Genomic DNA, 21,110 nt, shown 5'->3' with positions numbered 1-21,110 from the left:
TCCAGTATCATATAGGAGGTACTGCAAGGCAAATTCATGCAATTTGTAAGCCGCTGTGAGCCTTATAGGGCAGTTTAAAAACCAAATAAATAAATAAATGTTAACCTACAACCAGATTTTCCTTTTTCAAATGAAAACAACTAAAGAAAAAAATATTCCTAGTGATGAAATAACAAAGAAATAAAAAATGGATAGGTCATCTTCCAGTTTCCTTATTTTCAGGAAAAAAGTAATTGAACCAACATGAGACAAGATACTAAAACACAGACTTAAAAGTCTAACAAGTAACTTAGACTCATCTTATTCTTTTTGGCCAAACTTCTCTTAACACAAGCAAGGTTCAGAGAAAAAACAAAACAAAATCTCCTCCCACAAAATACATCCTAACATACTATTTTTATCCAGCCATTTAAAATGCTAAAGAGCTTTTTTGCTGAATAAAACAACTGTTCTAACATACCCAGTTAGACTTTAAGCCTTATCAGATAGACAACACCCTAAAACAGTTTGTATACAAAGCAGAACATGATATGCAAATTTTGCTATCTGGTAAAACTTGCCTCTTACGCTAGCTCCTCCTCTCCTAAGCACATTCAGAGATGCCCAATAAGAGAAAGAGTAGGTTGGTTTCTATGAGAATAAATAGATAATGGCAGCAATGATGACTTCAGCAAATAATATTTCTTAGAGATTAATAGTTGGTTTAGTTGATCCAGTTGGAAACACACTGCATTATCATTATTCAAGTAAATAAACAACCTTCTACAAGCTTACCTAGTTCTGGGGGCAACACGGTTAGGCGGTTTCCCTGGATATGAAGTTCCTTAAGCTGAGTGAGTTCACCGATTTCTTTAGGCAGTGATATCAGGTCATTGTCTCTAAGGCTCAGCTTACAGAGAATACAAAGTTGTCAGAACAATTTTCAGTTAAAATAATGGAACATAAAACAGAACTCTACTCTCTGCCCATTGCCTTCCCCCAAACAGTCAATTCTTCCAATTTATTTACAAGTTCTGCAGATAAACAAGAAACGGTATCAGGTGTAGTGGGCTATTCCTTCAAAACAAACCCCACGACTTCTCAAATTGACTAGATTCTACTTCTACAAGGGCTGTGAAAGTGAATTGATTTTCCAAGAATTTAGATAAATTACTTACTATCTGCAACTTTGTGAGCTTCCCAATATCTGGCGGCAGGATTTCAAAATCGTTGTCACTTAGATAGAGTGCACGCAGGGTGGCTGCAAATTAAACAGCAATATATAAACAGGGTGGCATATAACCCAACTGTTTGAGGTCTGATCAATAAAAGGGAGTCAGGTTTGATTAATAACCCTGACTTGGTGAAAAGCCTTTGACATACCCAGGGCTCACAATAATAACAAGCAGGTCAAACTTAGATTTACTGGCTTATTGTATTGTTGGCGAGTTCAGGAAAACATCTATATCTAAAAGGACTGACACAATTAACAATTTCTACTATAGTAAATTCTGGCAGGTTTTGGCACACAGTTTCAATGCTGAGCTGTCAGAACAAGAGCCATTACTCTTTATTACCTCTGATTCCTATTTATTACCCAATTTATATCCAAAACATACAAAAAAATTGACCGAGTTTTTGGAAAAAATTACTCTTATTTTTACTGCTAACAGAGCATAGTATAAGTGTAAAAAGACCTTAAGACTGGATAATAAAATACAAATACAGCTGAGCTCGAAATCATACCATTTATAATTTTTCATACATATACTCTCTCTCATCCTCCAGTAGTAGAAGTGGGGAAAAGATGGCCCAGTGGAACTGTTCAGCTCATTTTTATTCACATAGCATCAGGGGTTTGCAAGATCCGTTGCAGGAATATTAAGACAAAGAGAGACAACAGCAAATACTCTGGAAGAGAGATGACTTTGGGGAGGGATCCCTTCCTCCTGCTTCAGGGAGCAGGTCTTGTGTTTCCTTTCACAAGTTTTTTCCTTGGTACCTGCATTGTTTTACATTTTAACTTCTGATCATTAAAAACCATTATGCAGAAAAGAACATAAAAAAAACCAAATAAAACCTTCTAGCATTTAAAATGCCAGAAATAAGGAAATGCCTATGCAAGGTTCCTCCAGCCATCCTGTATGTATGCATTATATGACAGTCTTTAGTTGCATGCTCATATAGCACATCATGTATACAGGCAAACCTAATTCTGGCCTTTCTGAGCACTGCACCTTACAACTTGAACATAGTTTCAACACGTTTTTGGATGCACGCATTTCAATATTATGTAATTTATATATAGATATAAATGTACACGTGCACACACACACAAAGCTGTTATATGTTTTCATAAAAAGCAATCAGAAACTTGTTCTTTTTCAGATAGTCAATACACATCAAGGTGACGTTCTTTACTGTTCCACAAAGCTTCTTGGCGTCTATGAAATTTTAGTATACAACTCCAAGAAATATTACCAAGAAGAAAGCTAATACACCATTACTAACCAAGTCCTCATATGTCCAATGGTGTCAGGTGACTGTATATCAATGATACATATTGCTGAGCTATGTAGAAATAGTCAAGAGGGCCCAAGGAAGAATCACATATATATCTAAAATATTTGGTTAGAGTTTGGTCTCTATCAAATAAATTTTTTCTTGCAGAATGCAAAGCACGATTTCAAGATGTATAGATTAAAAAAAAAAGTCTCTTACTCAGATAGAAGAAGTTTCCAGGCAGGGAATTTTCATTTAAGTTGTTATAAGTCAAGTCAAGAACCTCCAAAGCTGGTAAAGAGCCAAATCCTCTAGGCAAGGTATTCAACCTATTCATACTGTTGACAAAGAGAAAAGACATGTATAGGATAACAGAAACATACCACATGGAGTACCCTAGTTGCATTTATTTCATCATAAGCATAAATAATACATGTGGTCTGCACTTGTAAACTGGTGCTTGTAAACCAGTGTTAGAATACAGAGATTCTGACAAACGTTAATGCTATGCAGCGCTCAAGTGCGACCTTGTAAAGGTTTAAATGCTGATTAGCTAACAAAAGTAACAAGCCAAGGAAGAAATGGAGACACAAAACTAAAAGTAATACAGCAAATAAAGGAAAAATGCCAAGTGTGGGAACAGGGCTTGAGACGAGTGAATAGAACTCATTTTAGGAGGAGAGTAAGGAAGGTGGGAGACAAGCTGAACCAATGAAACATAAAACAGAGATTGGAGACTAAGTGAGAACTCCCCCTTCCCCCCCCTAAAAAAAACCGCAAACAAACAAAAACAAAAACAACAACCTTGAAAGTGGAGCAGGTAGTTTGAAGGTGGCAGTGACAAAAGTATTACTGTTAACACTGTCAGTTCTTTTAAGAGGACCCTCACAGGTTTTTATGGGATTACTGTATTCAACTACTGCAATTAATTTTGATGACAATTTTACCATAAACTTCAATGAGATAAGGAGCAGGTGTCAACTGTTTAACAGGGCAATCGCCTTAGGCATATAGGGATATTTACAGAACCAACATTTCACATTTCGGCATGAATGCCGATTTAACCACAAGAGATTTCCCTACTTGGTACATAAAGTTTACAATCCATCTACAGGCTATCTATAATAGGAACATTATTATTTTCTCTTATTTCTTACACCCAAGGGCAAGATTCAAATACAGTTGTTCATGTTGACTAACATATAAAAACATGCTGAGTTTGACCCTTCAGTCAGACTATACATGGACCAAGGTAAATCCATCACTGCTTTCTGTAATTCTTCTACTATGAACACGAATCTAGGTTTTTTTCCTCTGTAGACTTCCTCTGTTGGGGAACAGCCAATAATTAATTATTAAATTTTGTGTACCGTGCTGTTGATTTTAATGTTTAACCATATGTAATCGATTGTATGTTAAATGTTTAAGCACCATCTCTCTAAACTGAGACGTATGGAGGATGGCATGTGGGATTCAGGTTAATGCTTCCAGCCAAGGAGAAGAGTCTGGGCCTAAATTTTACCAAACTTATTGGTTATTTTTGGTATCCCCCTTGCAAAAGGGGAATAGGTGCTCAGCATTTCTGACAGCATTTTAAGAAAACCAAGTTAGATATCCAAAACTGAGGCAGTGTGTTGTCATTATATTGACCATTTAATTTCCAAAAGTTTTTCAGTTGTAAGAATTGGTACCGACTGGCAAGCACACACAAACATTGATCCAATTTTAATGAACACAATCCAAATTACTTAGGAAATACAGAGAAATTACTTAAGGAAATACACAGATAAACTATCAAAAATTACATCTCCATCACCTGTTGTGGAGGTTATAGAGGCATATCAACACAGCAGGACATAATCTCCTCACCTACGATACTCATCCAAAGCATCAGAGGGGCGCAAGAGCAAACACATCCTAGGAACATTAACTACTGTTTATCTTCTAATAAACATGTCAAAGACTATCTAGTCTAGGATTAGTACAATTTGACCGTTATTCAATTGGTTATTTTTCAGTACGGATTGTTTTGCTTTACAAACCTGGAAAGATTTTAGATTGGTTAGAGATTCCATGAAGATCAAACTGAAAAACAACAACCAAAAAACCTTCAAGGAAGTGGTTTTGAAGACGGACATCCCAAGTCCATGCTACTGTCAGTGCTCTCTGTCAAATGGGATCATCTTGCATGTAAAGTTCATTCAGTCTTGCGTGAGAAACGCTCTAGCATAAACCTTTCAACACAAGTTCTTGTCCATATAAAAAGATGCTGCACCCATTTGTCACAATAAGTCTCATTAAAAATAAAAAGGAAATAAGGTGGACCATGTTAAGCAAAACTGAGAAGTTAGAAATTCTGCAATACTGCAAAATTCTTGCTGATATTAAAAATTACTGCGATTTACTAAAAAAGTCAGACAGAACACTACCATGGAGAGGTGCTTGATGACAGACTTGTTTGGCCTGTGGAAGTGCCACAGGCATTCCAGTTCTCAATTCAAAAAGCATCTCTTGCTGTGTAATGCAATTAGCACTATAATCAGCTTAATTATGAAAAAAGTTATTTGCACAGCCTAAACTAAATTTCACTTGAGGACCCTCAACTGGAAGCAATGCAAAAGACAAAGCCATTTTAATATACATTTATTTGGCAGAAATAACAGCTGGAAGCAGAGCAGATGCCTGGATACTATCACTTTGGATCAGTCAACCACTGGATTTCACCTGAAATCACACTGTTTGATTCAAGGGCAGAGAAAACCATATTGAAGGACACTGCCCAATTTGCTTAGTTATTTAAGAATTAAATTACACGATGAAAGCTCTTAGTAGCAAAAACATCAGGAACTATCTTGTGATGACTACAGAATGAATCTATACAAGATATCACCTTTGCCAAAAGTTCTGCATATTTTCTGCATGACATCACATTCATCTGTAAAACAATCATGTGTAACGGACAACATATCACTGTGAAAACCACAGGAAAAAAAGTTTCACAGATAAGCTTGAAACAATGTGCAAAACACTTGCTTCAAGACACACCATGGAGGTGTTCAAAAGGAGATGAGATAAGCACCTGGCTGGGGTTACCTGACACCAGCGCTCTTTCCTGCCCAGAGCAGGGAGGTGGACTCGATGAGCTAATAGGTCCCTTACAACCCTAGAAATCTATTACATTTATGAACCCTCACCTGAATCCAAATTCTTCATGAACGAGGTATTTAGCTTTACACCTTTCCTACAAAGTAGAAGAAGCATTACTGGTCACAGAAGTATAGGCAGGGAAAGAAAGCTTGCCCAAATGCACTTCAGGAATCTGTGTCAAAGCCAGGCATACACGTATAACATTATCACAGTCCCACAAAGGTTCTTTACCTGCCCCACAGGTAATTGGGTATTCTTGTCCTTGATAGATTTCCAGTGTGCATTCATTCTACTACACAGTTATTGTTTGGTCTCTTCTACATATTTTTCATCAGGGCATTTGGTGCATTGGATGAGGTATATTACATTTCTGGAAGTGCAGCTGTAACATCTGAGGATGCTGATGGTTCTGTTGTGGGGTGTAGTAATTGGGGGGGTGGTAGAGATATGTTAGCAGGTTTTACATTTCTTGTCTTGGCATGATCTTGATCCATTCGGTGCATTTTGGGCTGTAGATGAGGCTAGCAAGGTTCAGTGCTCGTTTAAAGGCTAGGATGGGTGGTTCTGGGAAGATCTCTTTAAGAACTGGCTCTTCTTCTAGTATGGGTTGCAATTTGTTTGAGGATTTTCCATATAGGTTCCAGTGAGGGCTGATATGTCATAACCAGTGGCGTGCGATTCACAGGGGTTTTCCTTCTGTACTGTAGCAATTTTTCACATGGTATCCAGGTAGCTCTTTCAAAAGTGTGATCCATTTCTCTGGAGGGGTGCCCTTGTTGAATGAAAGCTTTTCTGAGATTTGTGAGGTGATGAGCCCGGGGGTTCTCCTCATTGTAAATGTGGTGGTATTGGAGGGCTTAGCTGTATATTACAGCTTTCTTGGTGTTTAGGGTCATTGCTGGCTCTTTGCAGATATAGGTGTTAGTCTGTGGGTTTCGTGTACATCATGGCCTGTATTTTACCATTCTGGATAGTAATCATCGTGTCTAAAATGGAGATGCTGGTGCTGGAGTATTCAAGAGGTAGCCTGATGGAGGGGTAATGCTTGTTGAATTTCTGATTGAAAACAATCAGAGACTGCAGGTTTTCAGTTCAAATTATGAGGATGTCATCGATATAACTTAAGTATAGCAAGGGTTTGATGGTGCAGTCCTTGAGGAATTCTTCTTCCAGGTGGCTGATAAAAAGATTGGCATACTGTGGAGCCATTTTCGTGCCCATAGCTGTGGTCATGCTCTGGAGAAAGTGCTGGTAATTGAAAGTGAAGGTGTTGTGCATGAGGATGAAGTGTATAAGGTGAGTAATATCTTTGGGTCTGTACTCAGAGTTGTCATCTTGCTCCTGTAAGTATATAAGGCAGGCTTGCATGCCATCCTGGTGTGGGATGTTGGTATATAAGTTGGTAACATCTATAGTGGCTAGGAGGGTGTCTAAGTTTTTAGAGCACAAGAATACCCAATTACTTGTAGGAGCACATTTCTCACAAGAAAACCACTCTCTCTCTCTTCCCCCAATCTCTCAGTTCTAATCATCAAAGGAATTTACAAAACACCTTTTGCAGATGAGCCTATGAACTTCATCAACCTACTGGATACAAAAAAACCATGGACTAAATATAGATATTGTATTTATGACACATTTTAACCTGCCTTACTTTTGACTGCCCAGGTACCTCTCCACTGCTTACCAGCTACGTTCATTCCCTCCCCCCAAACCTCTCTCTCATTCATTGACTCCTTAATTTACATAGTTACTGACTGGCTGTCTTGTATGGATACCAACTTCAGGCTTCTTTCTTTTCATTCCATTCAGGAAGAGCAGACCACCTACAGATGCTGCCTCAGCCTGGTGAAGGGCGTTTGTGCCTGAAAGCTTGCAAAGAAGAATTTTTCCATCTGATTTGGTTTACTAAAAGACATCAGATTTATCCAAAGAACCGTGCCTGCCAATGTCCTTAGAACAACACAACTACAACCCATACCCACTATTATAGTCCAGCCCTTTACCTAGCCACTAGTATTCCTCTTCTCCCTCTTGCACAGCAAGTGGAGGGGATGCGGGGTGGGAAATAATATCAAGGCATTCTGTCAAAATTAATACACCTCCTCTTAAATGTGCCTTATGCTGAAGAGCTCTGTGGATGTGGATAGAAATCATATTTAATTTTTTTTCCTGAAAACTGTTTTTAATTTGTTTTGTGATTGGGAGCCACAGAGAGAAAAGCTAGGCATGCCAGGTCTTGAAGTTGGCTTTTGGACAGTAGAGAATGAAACTTAGCAGTAGCAGTGCCCACACATTAGTCACAGCTCTCTCCCATTCACTCTTGAACTGCTTATTCTTGTTGGACATTTTGGCCACAGCTGCACATGGATAAAGTGGCTACATAGCCAAGATGTTTACAAGCATTTGGGGAGGGAGAGGTTGCTTCCAGCTCCCACATCTGTTTCCACCCTTTATGGTCATACTTCAGAGGGTGGTTTTGAGTGCTTGGCATCAGTCTTGTTCTTAGGGGAAAAGTTCTTGCTTATACTAGTCTCTCCAAGTTTGTAGCCCTCCAGACTTCTACCCGACCTGCAGGCTATCCACTCTTCCTCCTTACCAACTTTAGTTTGCCTGCAGGAGCATAGGTCAAATTTTAACAGAGGTGAGGCAAAATCGTAATGCTGCCCCCTTCCTTGCCTCCAACAATATTGAGGGCATGCACTGTGGAATCACCATGCTCTACTACAGAAAGTATCCAGAAACCTGAGTCAATGGTGGCACAAGGATGGTGCCAACTAGACACATCTGTTTGTCCACAGGTTATCTGTTCCAAGTCAAAAAGGCTGGCAGGCAAGCAACTGATCTTCAGACTAGCCACGTTCAACTTACACCTCCAGTCAGCTATTCTCAGACTGGCCAAGTCTAATGACTGCTGAACTGTCCCTCTGCCTCTCTTAGTGCAGCCATAGAAGGATTCATGCCCTAAAGTCAGAGAGTAGCTAGCTGCCCACTTCTCCCAAGTGCCAATAAGGAAAGTGTTTACAGAAACAGCAGAAACTTCTTGCCTCCGGAAAGGTAGTTTCCTCAAGTGGTTTTCCTCATATCAAACTCCTAATCCCTCATGGGAGAACTGGTCTAAAGGCTCCTCTTCAAAATACTAAATTGTAGATATGTGCAGTCCTTACATTGTAACATAAAGGATTTCATCCTGTGTGCGATAAAACTTGTACTGGGGCAGTACATCATTCTCTCATCACTTGCTCTTTCTTCCAAAAATTACTCTACCCATACTCCAAATATGTTAGAAATGGGCCCTGAATAAGTAAGTGAATAAATGGTGGTAGTGGGCTACTACTTTGTTGATGGCTCTGCCCTGAAGGTATCAGGTAAGGGGAGGAAAAGAAAAAACCACTTAGGAAAAATATTGAGAACTTGAGGTCAGTGGAGTGGGGGAAGGTGAAGGTTTTTGCTGAACAAAGGAAGGACCATCAGGATATTTTCTGTCATTAATTTAGATTTAAGACAGTGGTGGAAGGAAAGCCATAGGGGGCTATACATAGATTATTTTGGAAACCAAAAGTATTTTCTCAAGCTAGAGGTTTTCAATACCTGTACAAAAATAAGGCCAAGCAGTTTAGGCAAAGATATGAATCAAGTGGAAAGGAGTAGTCATGTCTTGGCTGTTCAGTTGTACTATGGGCTTCCACAAAAGACTTTAGCTACAAGTCCCACAAAGCTTTTTCACTGATTTAATGGGTGAGAGGGGAAGGGGCGAATGAATTGGGCTTTGAAGAAACTGAGACAGTTTTAGACAAAGTTTTTCTGTAACTATTAATTTAAAAACATGCAAGGCATTCAGATATCCTTGCAATGGACTCCCAGTGTGCATCCACACATGCGCTTGCAGCAGCACAAATAGAAGTGACACAAATTTGAGCAGGGGCTATTTGCCTCAGTGCATGTGCCTGGACATGCACTTTGGTGTGAGGCAAATTGTACTACTTAGGACAAAATAACCCTGCCTGACTCTTCCCAGATTTGCAGCCAAGGGGAGCTAGAGCTGGCCCCATCAGTATAAAAACCTGCCCTGTGCTGGCCCCATCAGTATAAGAAAGCTGCCCTGGCAAGTAGCTCAGGGCTACTTGCTCTCAGGAGCTTATGGGGTGCAGCCAATTGGTACCTGGGGACACTATGACTTGTGCCAGCTAGACTGCTGAAGCTGCCCTGAGAGTTCCCTGCACCCTTTACCCAGTCTGGCAGTGGGGGCTGCTGCCTGGCTGTGACCTGCTGTCACCTGTGACAGCATGCGACCCCAAGGCTGCAAACCTGCCAGATCCAGAAGGAGACTGCACCACCATTAAAGGCATCTGCCCCTCTGGGCCAGCTGCCGGTGAGCTGTGCCTGCACAGTTGGCCTTTATGTGGCACTACTGTCATGTGTGCCACTGCCCAGCCATCTGGGCAGCTATCCCCCAGAAGATGTTCTCAGTGTGGTGGCCTGCTTTGAACTGTCAAAGCATGTCCTCCTGGCCGCAGGTGGCCAGGAGGTCAGCCACCTCCAGCTGGGTCCCCATGGTCCTCTGCCCCCTCCTGCAGCCCTGCCTCCCCCCTGCGACTTGTCACAAAGCCTGAGTCCAGGTCTCTGCATGGGCAGGCAGCGTGCTTCAGCACCAGGGCAAGGGCCAGGCGTAGAGACCGAGACTCCAGTTGCCTCAGGGCATGGTCTGGGACTGTGCCTTGCCCTGCTTTTTCCCCCTAGGGTATTTTTGGCACCTAGATATCCAGGTATCAAATTTTGTTCCCACGCTGCATATTTGCAGTGCAGGGAATGTATTTTTGTTCCCAGCGTGCATCTTGCAGCATCTCAAAGGGGTTTGAGACACCACAAGAAACACGAGTGGGCTTGTGTGGAAATGCCCCCAGAATACATATACATATCATACATAAAATATAAAACACATCACAAATGTTATACATACAAGACAGCTTTTGGATTACTGTCTGCAAGACTGAAGTACAATAAAGCTCAACAAGAAAAAAAAAATATTTCTACTTCCAAACAAAGTATCAATGAAAGAAATGCAGGAATCAAGTATATTTAGAAGGCAAAGCCTGTCACTCATCTCGTGCAGGAAGCACCCAACTTTTCCTCCTCCCTATTGCTGTAGTATGACTCCTTTAATAAGTGCAGCCTAAACCATGAATTTAACCTTAGCCAAGTATTTGTGATATACTGGGAATTGTGTTTCTTTGAGCAAATATGTTGATTCTTGAGTCTCTTGGTTAATTCCAAGTGAGCAAAGGCTGCTGAGAATTAGTACCTACTCCACTACGGTAGGCAACCAAAGCCAAAGTCAGGAACAGAACCATCTTTGTTGCAGAGATGAAAAGATATATTTGCATTATGGCAGCCAATGATGCAGTTCAGTGATCAGTGTTTTGCAGAGTCATCTAAGTTAGGGAAGACATGGTCTGCACAGACAAAAAAATTTAATATCCTCTCTGACAAACACACTTGTTTAATAACAGTTGTTTAATACAAGTGTTCCTAAATACAAAGAAAAAAAGATGTAAATTGACACGTTACATTTTTATCACTGTAGTCCTGTTGAAGAAAGAAAATAATAAAAATCATATACACATAATGGAAGTTGCATCTCCTCAATCACAGAAGTGATGCAACAAAATTAGAAGGTAATCAACGCTGAAACTTAAGTATCATATGGAGAACTTAAGGAGGAAAGGACACAGCAGTTCCTAGATCTTAACCAGTGACAGTAAAATTAATAAATAGGAGTAATAGTTAAGGAAACTACATTTGACATGCACATGAAACAAAATTAAATTTGAATCTAACAAGTAGGTCACTATTAGTTACCAATACCATCGACTGTAGCACAATGTAATGGGAAAACAGTTAAGTACTTATTGCTCTGTTTTAATTAAATAAAAGACCAGCATGTTTTTCATGCACCAGTTTTTGAGACTACATGATCAACTTGAAAGTTGCTCATGATAATTTCAGAGAAGGAGTTTTGTACGTAATAAAAGCTCTGACTGAGATGCAATTGCTATTAACTGATAACTTCTTGAATGTTCTATAGCTAATTTTTGCTTTAAAGATACGCACCCAAGATTCAGGTGTTTAAGTTTCTGAAGGCTGCTAATTTGAGTAGGAAGGTCCTCAATCTGGTTGTTGAAAAAGTTTAGCACTTCTAAATTCTTCAGGTCTGCAATATTCGGTGGTACAGCTGCAAAAAGAAAAAAAAAAAGAAACAAGCTTGCTTCATTACATGAGAAACTCATCTTAGCTAGACTAATCTCTGTAATCGCAGTCAAGTGAGCACTCCTCCAAGAGGGTAGAGCTAAGGGGCTCTGGTCCACACTCCAAACACTGCTTATGTAGTTTATCTAATCTCTTTAATGCAAGAAGTATAAGTAGTTCTCTGGCCTAGAACAATGCTTAAGTGATGACAAAATACAAAACAATATTTCTACGCACCAGTGCTCTCTGATGGCCTGTTGGTGCCTTTGTTTGCAATCTACTTTCAAAGTCACAGTTGGCACCAACCATTTTGGCTTCATCAGAAAAAAATGTTATTAGAAATTTTAAATACTTTGAGTAAAGTGCGCCATTGTAGAGCTAGTGACAATATGCTATGATCCCCGGCACATATTCATTTAATGGCATAATGGAATCTGATCTCTATTCCCAATGACCAAGTCTCCTACTCTGCCACATATACATGGCATGAGTGCGATTGGCAGGACCAGGGATTTAATACCAACTGCATCATTACTATTTACCAATGCAGGGGGAGCCCAGGATCATAATCATGCCAAGTATAAAGGAAAATCAAGGCATCGAGAGCTTTATAATTATTTTAAGCCTGCTCTCCACTCATCCTGATCATAATCCTGGGCTTCCCCATCCCTGACAAATTGGAAGTTGCATGTCCAAAGCCCTCTACATGGGACCAACAATCAACTGATTGTTGACCCTAGGGGGCTAATGGCCTTCCCCTCATGAGAACCCCACACCTGGCATCCCATCACCCCTGGAGGAGAGGTGGGGAAAAAATGGGACACACAACTGAGGAATCACAGCCCTCAGGACCCACTTGGGGTGACGGTGCAAATAAATGGACAACCCCCCACCCACCCCCCAACAGATGCAGCAGCTATGAGCCAGCTGTACTGCAGCTGCCTAAGGCACAGGGCTACCCTATTACACCTTTGATACCACACTGCACATGCTGGCAACTCAAAAATTTACCATAAAGTTCTGGGTCACTTCACTACAGTCAAATCAGAAGAATGGATAGTTTGGGCACTCAGAGCTAAATGACAGTTTTATTAAATGTCTGAGATGGCAACACTGAAACAAAAATCCATTCTGAGTGATGGTCCATTCTGCCTCCTGTTTAAATAATCTGAGTAGTCATCCATTTAATATTCAACTAAATCACGACAATTTAAGTTCAGCCCTAAATGATGAACTGCTCAGCCAAGCCAGTTTTTGATTTGCCTCCCATGAGTAAAGCATTGTAATCAATACGCACAAAAAGGTTATATCAGATTAGCAACAGATCAATACCTGGTTATTTTTAAGAAATATGAAAGAGCTATTCTGAAGCACAATATGCATATGCTCATGCAGATAAAAGGTTAAAAAGCTGTACAGGTTTAAGTCTCTTCTCTATGAGCTTAGACTAAAATTCAAGTACACAGATGAAGTTTACACAAGAACTAGAGAAAAAGGGGTGACTAATCGCTTGCCCTGCAGCTTGTGACTTGTCTGATGTTCACCACAGTACAGGGTCAACCTTGACATCAGGATGAGTGGCGAGCAGGTTTAAAATAATTATAAAGGTCTTGATGCCTTGATTTTCTTTTATACTTGGCATGAGGCAATCCTCCTCCAGCCTAAAAATGAAATTTTTACATAGCAGAACATTACAGTGCCACATTTACATGATTATAAGCACAATTACATTGCTCACAATAATAGAATCCTAACAAATATCCTAATTACAATTAACACCCTGGTAATGGCTACATTCATGGGAGGACACACTTATCATGCTTTGTAAAAGAAATCATTAAAACAGGTCTACATATCAACAATATAACAACACAAAACACTTACTAGTATATTTGATCCACCCCTACAGGCACATCCCATAAGGTCAACAAGAATTATGCAGGAGTTTAGAGAGGCAAATGCCCTTTACTTTTTTGCTTTTAACTTGCTATGAAAGTTCAAATAAAAGGTTACTGATTTTTCGATCCTTCTTAATACAAATGTTCCAAACATTAGAATACTGCAACGGAGCCATTATTATAATGTCTTTTACTATTCCTTTTTAACTCAATCTTTCTGTTGAATATTGAAATGATGGGTTGATACCAATGGTGACTTTTGTAATCAGGGATATCTATGCTTGCACAGGATTAGGAAGCAGAAGTACTACAAAATAATGGCTTCAATTTAGCCACAAACCAAGAATAATGCAGACAGACAGAATGGAATCCTACCAAAGTTGCACTGCTGATGCAATTAAATCCTGGTCTGAAGGTATTGGTCTTTTTGACAGGATGAGAGATTATTTCACTTTCCTAGATAAATCAGTCCAATTTAACACCACAAATTATGCTAAATGTGATTTAGGCCTCGGTTATGGGGACACTGAAACATTAACCCTACATTCAGGATCCTAAACTTCTTCTAGCCAGCCAAAACTATTCTGAACTATTTAGAGAGAATAGCAGATTCTTGAGAATTACTATCAATTTAATTTGTAATCAGTTAGCAATACAAAAAACAGAAAAGGAAACAAAAAACCAACCCCCCTCCCCAAAATACAAAAAAAGCACAAAAAAGCAAAAGACCTCTCTTCCATAGCACTCTGAAAGTTCCCTGAATGGGTCAGTCTTGTGAAGTTAACTTTAAAAGAGAAAATAATGGGATTGTCTTAGCCTCATAAGTCAACAGCTTCACTGCTTCCAAATAAAATTCCTCTTTTGGTTCTGTCAGCAAAGGATAAGTTATAGTTTAGTCCTCGAGGAAGAACAGATCCAGTTTGCTCTTTCATCACTAATTTCCTACACATCCGCATACAAGCGGGTAGTCTTTATTTTTCTAAAAACCTGACCCAAACAAGTAAAAAATATAATGTTTCTAGATTTTGAAATCCCGCCCCCCAAAAAACCAAAACATTACAAAACTTAGGCACTACCTTTCATACCTCATAATTAAGCACCATTAAAAATCTGCTTTCAGGAGTGGGAAGGCAACAAAGTGAATAGGACCAACTAGGACTGGGGAAGATGATGGCCAAAAATCCACATAGGACAGAAGAGACTCACAGAGTAAGACTTCTGAAGTGGGAACTTAGTTCATGTAGCACCCACAGGTTACAAATACAAGCGAACATAGCCAGCAGGACAGCATAAGAAGCATTAAGTTCCGTTTAGCTGGTTACCATCCAGAACATCAGCAGCCACTGAAGTTGAAATAGATTTGAGGGTTTTTTGACTAGGGTAGCGTTTTGAGGGTCCCCAATGAAAAATAGAAATGTATGTAGCTGCACAGTGCTCCCATATTGAAATATATTTGTACAGTTACAGCAAATTGGATTTTATATTGCAAATCATATTTAAGACACAGATATGCTTTATTTTCAAACACTTCCTCACATACCATTTTGAAAGCTGCCTGGATATGCTGATAGTGGGAAAGAACTAATATCCTAGCAACAGATTCAGATTAAATGCCATTCCTGTGGCTGCTGACAAAGGCACAACAGACCTTTGGAGTTTAGCGTGTGCCTAGGAGAAAACTTTTCCATAGTATCATGTTTTAGTCTCAGCTTCTTCAAGAGATGCCCATGGACCATAAAGACATATTTTGCTCCAAACTTGGGTATCTTTAGCCTGCAAACTAGCTTTACACCAGGACAGAGTTAGTGGACTTGAAAAGGCCACAACTATTGTTCAATGTTAGTCTAGGAGGAATGAAGGGACATACTACAATAGTTTACTTGGAGCTGCCTGTATCAGGCACCAGGTTCTTCACTGAAATTCCATGATTATATCCTGACATAGCCCCCCAGTCACACAGTAAATAGTGGAATTAACACTGAGAAAGACTGACAATTTATATACAGGGGATGCAGAGTTCCATTCAAAGCATCCTCTTACATGATGAGCTGAGAGTGAACTATCAGAGTCCTGGTTACATTTGACCCACATATTTACAACAAGATCCATGATGTCTTTAATAATCCTGTTATGAACATCTGCTACCCAGTGTCATTAACAAGAACTAGAACTCCTCCTAAGCAAATACTGACACTATTAGGCAGCCCGCTGTCTCTGCATCCTCCTGGAGTTTCAGGTATGCCATGCTGCAAGGGTCCATTCAGAACAAGTGAAAACAACAGAAGAAACCAGAAGCAAGAGCAAGATTTCTTTCCATCAAGAACCTCATTCAGTTGCTCAGTATCCCAGCCATTACTTAAAGAAAACCAAAAGGAGAATCTGCAAGACTCCAAAAGGGCAAAGTGAGGTTTCTTCATATCAGGCAGTTTCTACTATGTCTCATAGGTTTAGCTCCATTCTATCAGAAGACAGACCAGAACCAAGCAATACAAAAGCACCAGCTCAAAAGCTCATTTCACAGTTGTTCAAATACCTCTGCCAAGAATCTAGAGTAACCCAGAGGATATCAGCATGAGCCAATGCCAAAACAGCCTCCAAGCTTTGAAAAATTTGAAATGGGCTTCCAAGGAAGGTGGTACTTTCCCCTACCTTGGGGGTCTTTAAGAGAAGGCTGGATAGGCATCTAGCTGGGGTCATCTGACCCCAGCACTCTTTCCTGCCTAGGCAGGGGGTCAGACCTGATGATCTCTTGAGCCTTCATCTATGAATCTGTGAAAACTTGCTGACCTAGAAGAGCATGCTCAATACAGAGTTTGGGAACAGTCATTTGAGGCTAAACTCTTTGGATGTACAGAACAGTAACCCAAAACCTCTACACTGGTGTTGTTCTCTAGCTGTGTTTAAAAAGAAACTGGACAAAAAGGTCGAATACTTCTGCCAATTAAGTATGAATGACTGCTTAATACAGTGCATCATTCATTAATGACATTCTAGTAATGACATATTTGAATCAGTGACCATACTTGATCTGCATACTAAGGGATCATTTTCAAATGTTATAACCAGAAACATAAATAAGAGCCTCAGATAATCAAACAAACTTGTTTTACCTTCTGCATTTATTGAAACGTGTTCAGAAAATGAACACATTCTTCCTATCTGACCTGTAAGAAAAGGATCCCTGGCCCGTTACTCTTTTACTCTTGGAAAGATACGAAAGTGTGGCCCCTAACAGACTCACTGGTTCAGAGGCATAAGCTTTCATAGCCAACAATCTACTTTGTCAGATGCTATGAATGGACTGGCAGAAAGATTAGATATGGAAGGGAAGAAAACGGGGGAAGAAGACACTGCCAAATAGGTTGATTAGATCAACTGAGATACATCACTTGAGATGAGGTGGGAGAGATGTCTGTATCTCCAGCAACTGACTATATAAAACTTTAATTCTCACAAAGCCACTGTGCCTTGATACAGACAAAGATGCCAGTTATGTCCCTTCTTCAACATGGACCACATCATCATCACTAGATCAAGCAACACTCACCCGCTCCTCTACCAATGTCATAAATACCATAACTTAAAGGTGCTGCTCTGCTGCCTACAAGGAACAGACAGGGCAATTCCCAAGTAAAAGGATGAATTGGCACTGATTTAAGATCAGTTCCAGAAAAAACAGGAAAGCCCACAGCAGAACATCTACAGTACTGCCAACCCCACCACGTCAAAAATCATGAGACAAACACTTAACATTAAGAGAGCTGGAATGTAAATTGTGAGATGCCATTTTTGAAGTGTGTATGTGTATGTGCTGTGTGTATGGGTGTGTGGGGGGGTGTTATTTGTAAAAGTGTGGGAGGCTGTGGGCATGTGTAGCCCGGGAAGGGGATGGGGTCAATGCATACTCTGGCAAGATGTGGGGTAATGTGGGTCAGGAATGAGGGCAGCAGCAGGGCTGTGGGAGCTGTGGCTTGGGAATGAGAAGCAGACACACACAGACACGGGTTGCAGGCCTATGCTCTGCTGCCTTTGCCCTGGGAGCCATGCAGTGCTGCTGGGTGGGTAGGGGATGTGGCACAGCTCCTGGGGAAAAGGCAGAAGGGTGCAGCCAGCAGCTGCAGCCCACACAACCATGCCTCCCCCAAGGGTGCATGCAGCAGCAGGAAGCTGACCCCCACCCCCACACTCCTGGATGAACTGCTCACAGCTCCACTGCACACCCTGCCCTAGTCCCTAGCCCTCTCTCTCCCTCACTGTGGGGACCTCGATCTGCCTCACTCCGCTGCTTCCTTCTCCCTCAGCAGACTTACTGGCATAACATTGATCTACATGCGCTAGAAGAAAAAATCCTGAGATTTGATCTCTGTCTGGAGATCATGAGTTAGAATTAATTTGACCTGGAAATCAGGAATGTTGTGACTTTTCCACGAGAGTTGGCATTATTGCATTTAACTTCCCTCGACATTCCAACACTGAGCTCAGAGGATGTGTTCTTAACAGAACTTTAAGAGCCTGTCTGAATGCAAAATTGTGGAACAACAAGTCATCTGCAGACTCATGGTCTCAGTTGAGACTCCAGATTCTTACCCCATTACCTGGATTAGCTTTTTAAACCCTTGACCCTCAATGCCTTAACTACCTTGTTTTGCCCTTTTGATCTCTTTAACTAAATGTGACAGGATGGTCTGTCCCCGTAAGAAGAGGCAGCCAGCCCTGTTAAGGGCACTCAGCTGTGGGCCTTCTGATCGTGACGAAGTGTCCTACTGGGTTAAAAACCCCAGAGAAGAGGGCTAAAATAGGACTGTGAAGGGACAGCTTGAGAAAAGGAAGCAAGCAGTGATTGCAGCTGCCTGATATGGGAGGAGACCAGGCTCCTGTGCTGGGACCCAGAGACAAAAGGTCCCTCCCTGAATGCCTGGGACAGAGAAGAAGGGGTTTTTGTTTCGTGGGCTTATTCTTTGATTTTTTTTTTATTACCCAAGGATGATATCTGTTATGGGGACTAGCCAAGAAGCTCATCAGGGGAGCAGAGTCATCTTCAGAAGCCAGAAGACTAGGAAATGCTTGTACACTAACCTTCATCTCTCAGAAATAATCCTTTCCCCCCGTTACCCTTTACTTTAAAAAGGAGAGAGAAGGAGAAAGGCAGATGGGGTAAGATGGAAAAAGTAGAGAAAAAAACCCAGCAACAACAAAGAAGGGGGGTTGTTACTGAGTATAGAAGTTAAGGCAAAGAAGCATTTTCTGATCTCTTTTGATTAAAAAAAAAAAAAATCATTCTTGACAGCGCTACCTTTCACTGGTATCTAGATTTTTTATTTAACTCATTGTGGTAGTGTCAGAGCATGTTATAGGAATGAGAGAAAAAAAGTCATGTGTGATCATTGTGGGCGCTCTCTCTGCTCCTATACAGATCTACATAAGTGCTTCAATTTAATTTTTGAGCAGTCCCACTAAAGTCAAGACAACTCCTCAGCCACTAAAAATTAAGCATAAATCCTGTATGCAAGATAAGGGCCTTAATTTAGTTTTCATACTGGCAAGTCTCAATCTTCTATGTACATGCAACATTTCAAATATTAATGAACTTTCAAATAAATCCTTTTTTAAAAATTGTATATAAACTTGCAGAGAGTGGTTGCTGTTCTTACCATAGTATGTCAGAATATCTCATATTTGTTAAGTCTAAAATTAAGGAATGTTTAGCATGCATGCAGACTTAAAAAAAATCCATACCCATATTTAAATCCATCTGTACTGGTGAAGGGATTTAGTAAGTGTATGCGTCTCAATAAGAGGGGAAAAAGCTTTGTTACATAAACTATAAGACAAACATTCTGGATGAAGTTTATTTGGGATATTCAAAGTTAAAGTACAAATATAATGCTTTGCTTCCTGAAAAATACTACTATTTATCTACTTGCAGAACAACAAGAAACCAAGTTTATTTTTTAGGAATCAATTAAAGATTTAAACCAAAGCCTAGAAAAATCTCCATGGCTTCAGCAAGCTTTGAAATCAGATCTGAAGCATAAACGGAAACATTTATATTAATTAATATTGGTCTTCTTACTGCCATGATCTTTAGAAATATTTTTAAGCAAGCCACTTTTTCAAAATCATTCTTTAATTACTAACTAATTATATAGTACCAAGAAATATTTACCCATAAAAGTAAAATCTGTCGTCAGAAAGATGTACGTCTATATGCCAGTTTCACATTAACCCATTCTGCCTATATACTGGTGTAGACTAATACAACTGTAGAAGTAACCCAGTAACAATACTTTTGCAGCTGCTGTTCTTCCCATCAATTATGGATTAGAATTTTAGAAGTTGGCAACAGCAAGAAACAACTTTTGTAGTAAATAAACCTATGACCCATCAACATGGGTTCAATCCTGCAACCCATTTATGATTCAACTGGCTTCAAAAGGACTATTCAGAGCAAAGCTACACAATATAAATGCCCATGACAGTATTTCTCTCACCCTGTGCCCATCCCATCATTGTACTAAATCACTGATATGCCAAGTCCTAAACATATAAACACCTTCTGTGCCAAGTCTACAGTATCCAAGACCTGGAATCCTGTTTAGGTTCATCTAACAAGGGTACTCTGTTACCAAGAGAGAGAAGTAATCCACTTCACAGAAATGAGAGTAAGAAATTAACAGAGGGAGAATAGCTATTTCCACTCCCTACCCCTTTCAGCTTCAAATATTGGTTGAGCACAGACAGCAGGCTTGGTGGTCAACAGAACAGTGAGGGACAGTCCCTGTCCCCAGAACACACCATTTAACATGCACAACACAGACACAGACACCACTTTGTAATTTATACCACCAGAAAGGTAAAAGGGTAGTCACTATAATATTGAACATTTGCAAAAAAATCTTCGTGCCTCCTTAATCTTCAGCACTTTATAGAAGCCAGTAGAATTGTTTATGCAGTTGTCCATGAGAAGCACTGCAGTTTCCAAAATGCTTTTAAGAACATATTTTCTAAATTACAGTATAGTTCACTGATGTGCTGGTGTGCTAACAAAGCAATACATCAATAAACAGTTTTAATTTAGAAGCTTGGATCTAAGGAGAAATGCTGAGAGCATAGGAAAGTCAGGCAAGAGCCTGGGGATAAAGTGGCATCTAGTGAAGGACAGAAGAAAGGACGAAAAACATTCTGCTCTGAGAAGAATGCTTAAGAAGTAGTTAGAATTTGAAGAGAAATGCTAGTGACCAGGGATGCTGAAAAAAGAAATTGCCAGTGCAGAAAGTAAACTGTTTAATAGCAAAGAGCTGTAAAACTGTTACGTGGTTTTTTGTTTTTTTTTTTTTG

General features: G+C 40.1%; 1 protein-coding gene across 2 annotated transcripts in view; it reads right to left on the bottom strand.

The window, feature by feature from the left end:
• Window positions 1-21,110, bottom strand: part of RSU1 (Ras suppressor protein 1) — a 218,929-nt gene that overhangs the window by 164,411 nt on the left and 33,408 nt on the right. For both annotated transcript variants that reach the window (XM_019532549.1, XM_019532542.1), the window contains exons 4-7: window positions 11,740-11,860; window positions 2,701-2,819; window positions 1,158-1,240; window positions 775-889 (exon numbers count right to left, since the gene is read on the bottom strand). In XM_019532549.1, the coding sequence (XP_019388094.1) occupies window positions 775-889; window positions 1,158-1,240; window positions 2,701-2,819; window positions 11,740-11,860 (438 nt within the window). The remainder of the gene's footprint in view (window positions 1-774; window positions 890-1,157; window positions 1,241-2,700; window positions 2,820-11,739; window positions 11,861-21,110) is intronic.

This window comes from Crocodylus porosus, unplaced genomic scaffold (genome assembly GCF_001723895.1).
Source record: "Crocodylus porosus isolate Cpor-Errol unplaced genomic scaffold, CroPor_comp1, whole genome shotgun sequence".
Taxonomy (NCBI): domain Eukaryota; kingdom Metazoa; phylum Chordata; order Crocodylia; family Crocodylidae; genus Crocodylus; species Crocodylus porosus.
The sequence above is the reverse complement of the archived record's forward strand: the minus strand, read 5'-3'. Positions and strand labels throughout refer to the sequence as shown.